The following is a 13,503-nucleotide window of genomic DNA, read 5'->3' as shown; positions in this document are numbered from 1 at the left end:
TCTGGCAACAGCTCTGGTGGACATTCCTGCAGTCAGCATGCCAATTGCAAGCTCCCTTCAAAACTTGAGCCACCCGTGGCATGGTGTTGTGTGACAAAACTGCACATTTTAGAGTGGCCTTATCCCCAGCACAAGGTGTGCATGTGTAATGATCATGCTGTTTAATCACCTTATTGATATGCCACACCTGTCAGATGGATGGATTATCTAGGCAAAGGATAAAGGCTCACTAACAGGAATGTAAACAAATTTGTGCACAACATTTGAGATAAATAAGCTTTTTGTGCATATAGAACATTTCTGGAATATTTTATTTCAGCTCTTAAAACATGGGAACAACACTCTATGTTGTGTTTATATTTTTGTTCAGTATACAAGACATATTGCCCCCCGCCCCTGTTAAGAACACAGCAGCAGCGGTCTACCATTTTGGAAGGAGACCGGGGGAGGCGCGCCGCGTGCACTAACCTAACCGGGCCAGTGCAACTGAATCTGTCTGTGAGGGACAATTTACCCCTGACCGAGCCGCGTGAGCAAAACGATTCCGCGATTATTGTATAGGCTCCACTTCGACGAACGAACGGCTCGGATCATCTGATTGCATTGATTTAGGAGGGATTGTCATCCGGATGCTATTCCGTAGCCTAGCCTACAGAGGGTAGCCTACCAGAGCTAGCTAGAGTGGATTGTGATGCGTCAGTGTGTTTGACGGCTTTTCACGTAGGCTATATGTATCTTTGAAGATAGTGCTGAGAATGTAACAGCCTATATTAAACCAGCTCATGGGACAGACAAACACAGAGTTGTTATAGATTAAGAGAACTGAACACCGTCAGCGCTGACACGCTCATCACTGTCGGCTTCCTCTGGTGTGGGTATTGTATCGTGTCTCTCTTTTCTCTCATCCTCCTCATCCTTCTTCCGGCATCACTGAGGAGGCTGCTGATGCTGCCGTAGCTCGTGAAAAAAAATCTCTGTAGCAACTACCTGGACTGGGCTGTGCGTTATCTATAGCCCGCTAGATGCTGTGAATTATCCCGCAGGATTGTGATTTGGGCTATACAAGAAGGAAGGCATCATAGACATTGCGTTTCGTTTGCTCCGGTTTGACACCGTCACTGTCGTTATCATTGCTTAGGAAAGAGCCATAGGCTATTGCAAAAAACTGCTGTTCTATTAGCTATTGGAAGGCCTTATTATTTGATATTGATTGGACTCTTAATTAAAATGAGTAATGTGTTATGGGTAATATCCGAATAACAATCTGATATTTGCTGTGTTTTCAAGGAGGTATTCCGGAGGCATACAAGTGACATGTGCCAGAAGCGATGTCTGACAAACGGTTAGATGGCCATACATAAGGTGGGAGGGAATTATTTCTCATATAGGCTAGTTCAGGAGTCGCCACATTCTCAGAGTTATCATTTAGGCTAAATAAAGGCACAAGCTTGCAGATTAGCTTTTGGCTATTCAGTTTATGCGCCAGCATCGGGGTGCGACCTCATGAGTTGAATATGCTTGCCAGATGTTGCCTTTGATGTGATTCATTCAGTTGCATGGGTGCATAGGCTACTTTGGATTGCATTTATTCAGCAAACATATCTACTGACTCCTCCATTGCTCAACTAATTAATTAGTCAGTGCCCCCCTTTGCTCATATACCTACTTTAATAGGCTTACCTACTTCATAAGAATACCGGGACTGGGATACAACACAAACTGTGCTACAATGATACCCGGATCGGCTGCGTCGATGCTCCCATCGATGTCTTCGGAAGACATTAAACTATACCAGCATAACTATGTCCGCAACTCCCGTGCCATCGGACTCCTGTGGGCCATCTTCACCATCCTGTTCGCCATCTTGAATGTGGTGATCTTCAGCCAGCCCTATTGGATCGGGGACGGCGTGGACACCCCACAGGCCGGCTATTTCGGCCTCTTCCACTTCTGCACCGGCGACGGGATCCAGAGGGAGCTCGACTGCACAGGGACCTTCACCGAGTTCGCTCAGATCCCTTCCACCGCGTTCAAGGCCGCGTCGTTCTTCGTCGGGATGTCAATGATGCTGGTGATAGCTTGCATTGCTTCTTTCACTCTCTTCTTCCTGTTCTCCACCACCACCGTCTATAAGATCTGTGGCTGGATGCAGGGGGCCTCGGGTAAGTCAGTGAGTGCCGCTAGGTCAGCTTGTTTTTTGAGTAATGTCTTGGAGTAGTCATAAACGCTCCACCTGCAAGGTTTGTGTAAAGCATTTTAGGTTAGCTATATGCCTACAAATGAACTGAATAGTATGTATTGTTAGCTTATCTGGCCTGGTTAAGTGATCAAAAGTTAACACATATGCCTATTATTTCAGTGTCTTCCTATGCATGGAGCTAATCAAGTGTTAGGATTTCAGGTTTCATGTTAAGAAATAGACTAATGCGGACTGCCTGTGCACTGATACATTTTTGGTCCTACATTGTAACAATTCCAATGAATTAGGAAATAGCCATATGTCTATCCATCTATTATGTTTCCTATTAGGAGGGTATTCGGTTCTGCCGACTGTATGGTGGTAGGCAGGTGGTGCTGAACAAACAGCAATACTGTTTTAATCCTGTCTGAAAAGATTGCTGAAAACAGATATGTGATGTGGTACTGTCCATTGTGCTGAAATTAGAGCTATGTAGATTGGTTAGGTATTGTGATTGGTGCTGTCCATGGTGCTGAAGGGACCTGTAGGGGTTGTTATGCTGTACTTTCATCGGTTGACTCTGACCATGGTGCTGAATGGACAGCCATGTATACTGAACAAAAATATAAACGCAAAATGTAAAGTGTTGGTCCCATGTTTTCTGAGCTGAAATAAAAGTTCCCAGAATTTTGCCATACGCACAAAAGCTTATTTCTTTACAATTTTGTGCACAAATTTGTTTACATCCCTGTTAGTAAGCATTGATCCTTTACCAAGATAATCCATCCACCGGAGGAGTGGCATATCAAGAAGTTGATAAAACAGCATGATCATTACATAGGTGCACCTTGTGCTGGGGGCAATAAAAGTCTACTCTAAAATGTGCACTATTGTCACACAACACCATGCCACAGATGTCTCAAGTTTTGAGGGAGCCTGCAATTGGCATGCTGACTGCAGAAATGTCCACCAGAGCTGTTGCCAGATAATTGAATGTTCATGTCTCTACCATAAGCCGCCTACAATGTTGTTTTAGAGAATTTGGCAGTACATTCAACCGGCCTCACAACTGCAGACCACGTGTAACCACACCAGCCCAGGAACATCTGGCTTCTTCACCTGCAGGGATCATCTGAGACCAGTCAACCGGACAGCTGATGAAACTGAGGAGTATTTCTCTCTGTAATGATGCCCTTTTGTGGGGAAAACTCATTCTGATTAGCTTGGCCTGGCTCTCAATTGGGTGGGCCTATACCCTCCCAAGCCCACCCATGGCTGCGCCCCTGCCCAGTCATGTGAAATCCATAGATTAGGGCCTAATTTATTTATTTAAATTGACTGATTTCCTTATATGAACTGTAACTCAGTAAAGCCGTTGAAATCATTTAAATTATTGCATGTTGCGTTTATATTTTTGTTCAGTTTTGGTTGGTTAGCGGGTGGTTATGCAGAGAGAAATAGACTGGTTAGAGCTGTCTTTGGTGCAGAATGGACAGCTATATGGGTTTCACCTGCAGTCATGTTATTGTCACAGGTGCAGGCAGTTCAGAATACACTGAGTATACAAAATGTTAAGTATACCTGTTTTGGACTGACCAGGTGAATCCAGGTGAAAGCTATGATCACTTGTTAAATCCACTTCAATTAGTGTAGATGAAGGGGAGGAGGCAGGTTAAAGAAGGATTTTTAAGGCTTGAGACAATTGAGACATGGATTGTGTATGGGTGCCATTCAGAGGGGGAATGGGCAAGACAAAACATTTAAGTGCCTTTGAACGGGGTATGGTAGTAGGTGCCAGGTGCATCAGTTTTAGTCAAGAACTGCATGGCTGCTGGGTTTCCTGGGCTCTGGTCAAAAGTAGTACACTATATAAGAATTAGGGTAACATTTGGGACTCAACCTTAAATGGGATTGAACACCATCAACATACAGTATATTTACTTAGTGTTTTTATGCTAATGTGAGATAATGCTAATGTGAAATAATGTTTTAGAACCTTCTAGTACACATTTAGTCAAATTCCTGGAATCTTCTTTCCTTCCTCTCCCATCAATCTAAACATGTAAATAAGCATGGCATCAAATGGTTCCTACTTTCTCTATCTCTGACCACACACACACCCAAACACACATACAATCCGAATGAGAAGGTGATTATTTGGAAGGAGTCCAGGTCTATAGTGTGTTATCTTGGTCTGAATAAAGGCTGCAATAAGCCAGTCTTAATGAGGGCACCACTGTGCTCGTGGTGCTGCAGTTAGAGAGATGAAAGAGACGAGGGAAACAAGCAGCCTTTTCAAACCAACAGGAAGCATTGGAGTCAACATGGGCCAGCGTCCCTGTGGAACACTATCAACACCTTGTAGAGTCCTTGTAGATGTAGAATTAAGGCTGTTCTGCTGGCAAAGGGGAGGGGGGGGGGGGCTGCAACTCAATTTTAGCAATATTAGGAAGATGTTCCTAATGTTTGGTATACTCAGTGTATGTGAGTGTGTCAGTTAAGTGTGTGAGTGAGCATATATCTATATCTCTGGATCTCAGAGGTGCACTTCTCTCTCTCGGTTTAAAACCTGGGGAAAGAGCTGCGAAAAGGCTTCATGCAAAACCAAGGAAATAGGTTGCAGCGTTAATGAAAGAGTAAAAACCACCAGGAGTCAGAGGAGGAGAAGTAGGGTAGAGATTCTATTATAGCTACTCAAAATGTCTACCATTCATGTGTGTAGTGCACTCCATGCGTTTCCTAAAAAGGCGATGAGTGCATAAGTGCTCCTTTTCGGTCCCACTCACCACTACTCCCTTCCAAGGACTCAGTTCTCTACCTAGTCTTGAAAAGCCAACCCTAGGTAACTAGGGTCTGGTATAAATGACAGACTCTTTTGGTATAGAGGAACTACATCCCTGCCTACGTCATGCGATGTTGCGCCTCTGGGTTTAGCAACTCTGTGCTTTCTCCCTCTTTCTATCCCTCATTCTTTCTATCCCTCTCGGTCTCTGTCCTCTCTCCTCCCTCGCTTCCTCTATCATCAGATCCTGCCGCTCTCCTCCTTGCAGTCTGTACATTATGTGCTCCCTCTCTCCTTTTTCCTCTCTATCCTCGCTCTCTCCCTCTTATCCTGGAGATCCTCACTTGGTGCACCAATTAACAGTGAAAGGATTAATAAAGCCATCAGTGCCCTTAGAGGCAACCAGAGCGTGAGGTCAGTAATAATTTCTCCTCTACAAATTATGTTGTCATGTTGTGTACATTTTTATCTCCTTCCCTCTGTAGTTTTGGCTGTTGTTTTTCAGCCAGAACATTGGGAATAAGCTGTTGTTCCTGTAGTGAGAAACATGCACATTGAAAATGACTAATCTCTGATGCGTGTGACGAGGGACGGCAGGTGTGTGTAAATGGTGGCAGGAGTGCGTAATGCAGGGCAGCCTGGTGCCCTCCAGCGCCAGGGGGGAAGAGCGGGAGCGGGCGTGACCGTACGCCGCCCCACCTCACCTGGGCGAGCCGGCTGAGACATGGGCGCTGGATAAGACAGCTGGGGGTAAACTCCCCACGAACCGGCAGGGGAGTGGGAGCCTGGCGAGCCTGGCGAAAGTAGAGTCGTAATTCAATGGCTCAGACACTATGTGGCAGGGTCTACAGTCAATCACGGACTACAAAAGGAAAACCAGCCCCGTCGCGGACCACAATGTCTTGCTCCCAGACAAACTAAACAACTTCTTTGCTCACTTTGAGGACAACACAGTGCCACTGACACGGCCCGCTACCAAAACCTGCGGGCTCTCCTTCACTGCAGCCAACGTGAGTAAAACATTTAAACATGTTAATCCTCGCAAGGATGCCGGCCCAGACAACATCCCCAGCCGTGTCCTCAGAGCATGCGCAGACCAGCTGGCTGGTGTGTTTATGGACATATTCAATCAATCCTTATACCAGTCTGCTGTTCCCACATGCTTCAAATGGGCCACCATTGTTCCTGTTCCCATGAAAGCGAAGGTAACTGAGCTCAATGACTATCGCCCCATAGCACTCACTTTCCTCATCATGAAGTGCTTTGAGGGACTAGTCAAGGACCATATCACCTCCACCCTACCTGACACCCTAGACCCACTCCAATTTGCTTATCGCCCCAATAGCTCCACAGATGACACAATCACACTGCGCACTGCCCTAACCCGTCTGGACAAGAGGAATACATATGTTTGAATGCTGTTCATCGACTACAGCTCAGCATTTAACACCATAGTACCCTCCAAACTCGTCATTAAGCTCGAGACCCTGGATCTCGACCCCACCCTGTGCAACTGGGTCCTGGACTTCCTGACGGGCCACCCCCAGGTGGTGAGGGTAGGTAACAACATCTCTACCCCGCTGATCCTCAACACTGGGGCCCCACAAGGGTGCGTTCTCAGCCCTCTCCTGTACTCCCTGTTCACCCATGACTGCGTGGCCATGCACGCCTCCAACTCAATCATCAAGTTTGCAGACGACACTACAGTGGTGGCTTGATTGCCAACAATGACGAGACAGCCTACAGGGAAGAGGTGAGGGCCCTCGGAGTGTGGTGTCAGGGAAATAACCTGACACTCAATGTCAACAAAACAAAGGAGATGATTGTGGACTTCAGTAAACAGCAGAGGGAGCACCCCCCTATCCACATCGACGGGACAGTAGTGGAGAAAGTGGAAAGTTTTAAGTTCCTCGGCATACACATCACGGACAAACTGAAAAGGTCCACCCACACAGACAACATGGTGAAGAAGGCGCAGTGCCTCTTCAACCTCAGGAGGCTGAAGAAATTTGGCTTGTCACTAAAAATACTCACAAACTTTTACAGATGCGCAATCGAGAGCATCCTGACGGGCTGTATCACCGCCTGGTACGGCAACTGCTCCGAACAAAACCGTAAGGCTCTCCAGAGGGTAGTGAGGTCTGCACAATGCATCACCGGGGGCAAACTACCTGCCCTCCAGGACACCTACACCACCCGATGTCACAGGAAGGCCAAAAAGATAATCAAGGACAACAACCACCCGAGCCACTGCCTGTTCACCCCGCATCAAAGCTGGGACCGAGAGACTGAAAAACAGCTTCTATCTCAAGGCCATCAGACTGTTAAACAGCCATCACTAACATTGAGTGGCTGCTGCCAACATACTGACTCATCTCTAGCCACTTTAATAATGAAAAATGTATGTAATAAATGTATCACTAGCCACTTTAAACAATGTCACTTTATATAATGTTTACATGCCTTACATTACTCATATCATATGTATATACTGTACTCGATACCATCTACTGCATTTTGCCTATGCCGTTCGGCCATTGCTCATTCATATATTTTTATGTGCATATTCTTATTAATTCCTTTATACTTTTGTGTATAATGTAGTTGTGAAATTGTTAGGTTAGATTACTTGTTAGATATTACTGCATGGTCGGAACTAGAAGCACAAGCATTTTCCTACACTCGCATTAACATCTGCTAACCATGTGTATGTGACAAATACAATTTGATTTGATAGGGCACTCTATTCACAACGTTGACATCAGCAAACCGCTCGCCCACACGACGCCATACTGCCTGGTACAGTTGAAACTGGGATTAATCTTTGAAGAGCCCAACGTCACCAACAAAACAAGATCTCATGGGCCTGCTGGGCGAACAAGACCTGACGATCCTGCTGAGACCCGATGTGATATGGGCGACTTTTGAGCCAAGGAAACCTCTCGAGCCAGCTAGGGCGTGGAAGCCTGACGAGCTGGTTAGGCACCCCCGGTTACATCAGCATCGACCCACCACCCTCCAGCGCCGGGGGGAGTGGGGGTGGGCGTGACATCTACCAATCTCACACTGGTATAAAGGATTTGGAGACAGGCTCAGGAATACACAATAGGGGTTTTTAATACACCCAAAACAAACACTGGTGATCAGAATGAGTATCAGTACCAGGGGGATCCGTGAAGATAACCAAGAATTTTACGACGTTCAGACTGAATAATGTGCCGATTAATAATTGACTGCTATTGATATAAAATATTACCAGGTCTTTAAGAGTTTATTCCGAAGACAACAACTCTATAAACATTCTTCCGTGGTGCCCCGACCTCCTAGTAATTACATTTACATGATTAGTTTAATCAGGTAATATTAATTACAGAGAATTTTTTTTTTTAAATAGCATGTCATATCACTTAATCTCCGGCATAGCAAAGACGCGGCAACCATGAAGGCCTTATTCACACAGTTTCCTCTAAGCAGTTGAGATGTGTCTGTTATTTTAACTCTCTGAAGCATTTATTTGGGCTGCAATTTCTGAGGCTGGTAACTCTAATGAACTTATCCTCTGCAGCAGAGGTAACTCTAGGTCTTTCTTTCCTATGGTGATTCTTGCCAGTTTCATCATAGCACTTGATGGTTTTTGTGACTGCACTCGAAGAAACTTTCAAAGTTCTTGACATTTTCCGGATTGACTGACCTTCATGTCTTAAAGAAATGATGGACTGTCGTTTCTATTTGCTTATTTGAGAAGTTTTTGCCATAATATGGACTTGGTCTTCTACCAAATAAGGCTATCTTCTATTTTTATTGCCAAATTTAACCTGCAACATGACCTTAAATGAGACACAACCACATGGCTGTCTGGCTCACACACACACACACACACACACACACACACACACACACACACACACACACACACACACACACACACACACACACACACACAAGCACACACAAGCACACACAAGCACAGACACACCCATGCAGACACCCTGCACCCACACCCTGCTTGCTTAAGTTTAATTGTACACCTAGGGACTTACTGTAGTGTTTGTTCCTGTTAGTGCTTTGGAGTGTGTGTGTTTGCATCAAAGCCAACATTTGAACGTTTGTATGTAATTCAATGAGAAACTTGGGCAGTAAATGTAATGTTCCATGTCATTACATATGAGCCTCAGAAGAACCACTTCAAGCTAGCATTGGGGAGAGGGGAGGAATATAATCTCTACCATCACATTAAGTGTGAAAGAGAAAAATAAATGAGTGGTGAGAAATTAAGGATAAAAAAAGATAAAGAAAAGAATGACAGACAGACAATGCATGAAAATATGAAAATATGAGGTTGAGAATATGATGATTCTCTCACTTTCTCTATATCTCGTTCTGCCTCTCTCTCCTTGCCCCCCCCCCCCCGTCTCTCTCTGTGGCTCTTATTCTCACAGTCCATTAGCTTCACTGAGAGGATGTTACTGAAAGGAGCATTAAAGACCAGTTAATTGGAGAGATGGATTGCTGCAGGAGAGAGAGAGCGAGCTCTGAGTGAAAGAGAGAGCTTGCACCATTACAAATGAAGACCTGTCCTTGTTAATACAGATGTGGTCAGTGTTTGTGGAAGTTAGATAGCTAAAATTGGTTTAGGGAAGTTTTTTGCAATACAAAATGCATGTGTGCATGGCATTCCTGCATTGGAGTGTGTGAGTGTTTCAAAAAGCAGATCCCTGCACTGTAAAACTTTTCTGTAATTTCAACAGTAAAACACTGTCGAACAGTAAAATACAGTACATTTGTTTTACAACATTAATACTGTAGGTTGCACTGCATTAATGCTGAAAAATAATGTTCTTAACTGTAATTGGAAGCCTCCTGTAAAAATGTCTCTAACATACTGTATTTATTTAAAGTAATAGCTTAGGCCTACTGTAGATTCAAATTATCAGTTATTATTACCTTGTGCTGTCGGGTGAGATGAATCTCAGACTATTTTAGTAAATCTTCTTGAAGCAGCTGTGAAGTGGAAGACTATTTTTAGCAGCTGCTGGGTAGGTACCTTGACTTGTTTATAATTCTTTTCTTAGCTAACCTAACTAGGCTAGCTAGTTAGCTCAAGTTGACACAAGCCATTTCAGTCTGCTCTGTTCTTGCTGTACAACCTAGAAAAATATCACCTAGATAATAATTGACAGGTATGTTTTCACCAATACTACAGACAAATTGGCTTGATTCTAGCAGTCCAAAAGATATGACCAGTACTCTTTTCACTACTTTAAAACATGTCAATTTACAGCAGGGATGTTGTAATGTGTTATTACAGTAAGGAAAATAGTACTGTCAAATATATTACTGCATCTCTGCTGTAAAGCCAATTTACAGTATTATACTCGCGTGCCAGTATAATGCTGTAAATTTACAGCGAAAAGTTAGTTGACTAGCTGACTCTGGATCAGTGGAGTGAGTCATCCTCAGCAGTTCCTCTGAGAGAGACAACCTGTTAAATGTAATATCAAAATGTAGATTTACACCTATTACGAGCGGGCCATGAAAAATACATAGCAATGCTTATATTGCCAGAAAGAGTAAAACCTCACCTTTCTCTATAAAAAATAGTCATGCATTGCTGAGCACTAGTCACTTTTGAGGACACAAGATCAAGTATATAGTACAAATATGAGAAAAAGATTAAAGAAAGAATTTATATTCCACAAACGTGGGGGAATAGGGTTTGAAATGATTGAAATGCCTTCTGAATATATTAACAATCAAATTCTAAACAACTTACGATTGTATTTCACCTGTACGTAAAAATGTTGGTCGGAACCGTTCCAGAACCGCTGAAAGTGAATGGAGACTTTCCTGAGTAGATGACTTCACACCCCCAGTGGGATAGATGTATTTAATGTAGATAGTGAAACAACAGGGGAGTGTTGTGTACTGTCTACATTACTTTCTTGTGTCTACTGTCTACAGACAGCTAGACACTAATGGAGTTTCAGTGCCATGAAGTGTTAGTTAACCATGATACACAGGAGAGAAAGGAGAGGGGGGGGGTAAGAGAGGAGAGACAGACAGAGAAAGAGAAGGGGGTAATGCAATATAGATAGTGCTAGAGAGAGGGAGGTGTAGGGAGATAGTGCTCCAGAGATCATTTTTATATCACCAGATTGAGTTGATGATGTGGCTGCGGCAGTGGTAGGTGTGTAGTGTGTAAGTGTGTGTGTGTGTGTGTGAATGTGCAGATGGTAGTGTTGTGCCTCCAGTAGATTTGATTGAAAAGGGTTTAGGGTTCAGGACAGACAGTTTCAGGCAGCGCTAGCTAAGAAGGAACACCCCCTGAGAATACAGATTGCTTGTGCATTTTCCCAAACCTCTCCTCTCCTCTCCTCTCCTCTCCTCTCCTCTCCTCTCCTCTCCTCTCCTCTCCTCTCCTCTCCTCTCCTCTCCTCTCCTCTCCTCTCCTCTCCTCTCCTCTCCTCTCCTCTCCTCTCCTCTCCTCTCCTATCCTCTCCTATCCTCTCCCCTCCCCTCCTCTCCTCTCCTCTCCTCTCCTCTTACTCAGTGCTTCAATCTCCTACTTGAGCAGGGGCATTGTGTGTTTTAGATGTGGGCTGACTAGCTCTCACTGCTGCAGTTTCATTGTACGTATAGCTTCAAAACTTCTCCTTCACCTGTGTCTTTGTCTCACTTCTAATTCATGATCCAAAGGAGCCGAAACACAAAGCATGACAGCAAATCTGCATTCTATATTATTCAACTAGTGAATAATATGGTGAATCTATGGCTCAGTGGTATGTTACATACAGTAGATATGCAACAACTAAAGCGTTCTACAGATGTCAGATCTTAATTTGATCACTTTTGTCACTAAAATGTTTCCGGTGCATCAGGAAGAATGTAGAATTGCGCCGGAGGGAATGGTTGATGTTTTACGTGCTCCTAACTAACTGTGATAATTTGTTTTTCTGCGTTGTTTTGAAACTTATTTTGTACATAATGTTGCTGCTTCTGTCTCTTATGACCAAAAATAACCTCTGGCGATTACCCCACCTCAAACTGGAAGAAGGATTTTTATTTAAGGACTCGAAGGATATACTGCTTTCTCCAGAATGGGCCCAAATCCCCATCATTTGCTTGAAGAAAAGACGAAGAAAAAGGGGTCTGAGGTCAGACTGCCTTCTGAGAATTCTTTAGAGAGTGAATAAACTCCCACTGCCATCCGTTCTATTGGCCAACGTGTAATCATTGGAAAATAAAATGGATGACCTATGATCAAGATTATACTACCAACGGGACATTAAAAACTGTAATATCTTGTGTTTCAACCGACTCGTGGCTGAACGACGATGTGTATAATATAGAGCTGGCGGGATTGTCCATGCACCAGCAGGACAGAGAAGCTATGTCTGGTAAGACGAGGGGTGGGGTTGTGTATCTATTTGTCAATAACAGCTGGTGGGCGATGTCTAATATTAAAGAAGGCTCAAGGTATTTGTTTTTGTATTTATTATGGATCCCATTAGCTGCTGCAAAAGCAGCAGCTACTCTTCCTGGGGTCCAGCAAAATTAAGGCAGTTTATGAAATGTTTAAAACATTACAATACATTCACAGATTTCACAACACACTGTGTACCCTCAGGCCCCAACTCCACCACTACCACATATCTACAGTACTAAATCCATGTGTATGTATAGTGCGTATGTTATCTTCTGTGTGTGTATGCATGTGTCTGTGCCAATGTTTGTGTTGCTTCACAGTCCCATAAGGTCTTTCTTATCTGTTTTTAAAATCAAATTTTACTGCTTGGGTCAATTACTTAATGTGGAATAGAGTTCCATGTAGTCATGGCTCTATGTAGTACTGTGTGCCTCCCATAGTCTGTTTTGGACTTGGGGACTGTGAAGAGATCTTTTGTGACATGTCTTGTGACTTATGCATGTGTGTCCGAGCTGTGTGCCAGTAGTTGAGACAGACAGCTCGGTGCATTCAACATGTCAATAGCTCTCATAAGTATTGCTTCCCTGAGGTAGAATACCTCATGATAAGCTGTAGACCAAACTATCTATCAAGAGAGTTATCATCTATATTATTCAAAGCCATCTATTTACCACCACCAACCTATGCTGGCACTAAGACCACACTCAACCAGCTGTATAAGGCCATAAGCAAACAAGAAAAAGCTCATCCAGAAGTGGCGCTCCTAGTGGCTGGGGACTTTAATGCAGGCAAACTTCTCCATTTTACCTCATTTCTACCAGCGTGTCACATGTGCAACCAGAGGGAAAAAAAACTCTAGACCACCTTTATTCCACACACAGAGATGCGTACAAAGCTCTCCCCTGCCCTCCATTTGGCAAATCTGACCATAATTTTATCCTCCTGATTCCTGCTTACAATAAAAAACTAAAGCAGGAATTGTGTGACAGGAAGCAGTGACTCGCTCAATACGGAAGTGGTCAGATGACGCGGATGCTACGCTACAGGACTGTTTTGCTAACACAGACTGGAATATGTTCTGGGTTTCATCACATCGCATTGAGGAGTACACCACCT

The 13,503-nt window shown here is 43.9% G+C and overlaps 1 protein-coding gene across 4 annotated transcripts in view; it reads left to right on the top strand.

Annotated features, from left to right (window-relative positions):
* Positions 1-425: 425 nt before the first annotated feature.
* Positions 426-13,503, top strand: part of LOC109889699 (LHFPL tetraspan subfamily member 3 protein-like) — a 60,017-nt gene continuing 46,939 nt past the window's right edge. For 2 of the 4 annotated variants that reach the window (XM_031823227.1, XM_031823226.1), the window contains exons 1-2: positions 440-1,362; positions 1,675-2,162. In XM_031823227.1, coding sequence (XP_031679087.1) covers positions 1,730-2,162 — 433 coding nt within the window. In that variant the 5' untranslated portion in view covers positions 440-1,362; positions 1,675-1,729. Of the gene's footprint in view, positions 2,163-13,503 lie in introns of all 4 variants that reach the window. The other 2 variants (XM_020481316.2, XM_020481317.2) reach the window with 1 other exon arrangement.

The sequence above is a fragment of the Oncorhynchus kisutch genome, linkage group LG4 (genome assembly GCF_002021735.2).
Source record: "Oncorhynchus kisutch isolate 150728-3 linkage group LG4, Okis_V2, whole genome shotgun sequence".
Lineage (NCBI taxonomy): Eukaryota > Metazoa > Chordata > Actinopteri > Salmoniformes > Salmonidae > Oncorhynchus > Oncorhynchus kisutch.
This window is presented reverse-complemented; position numbering and strand designations above follow the sequence as displayed.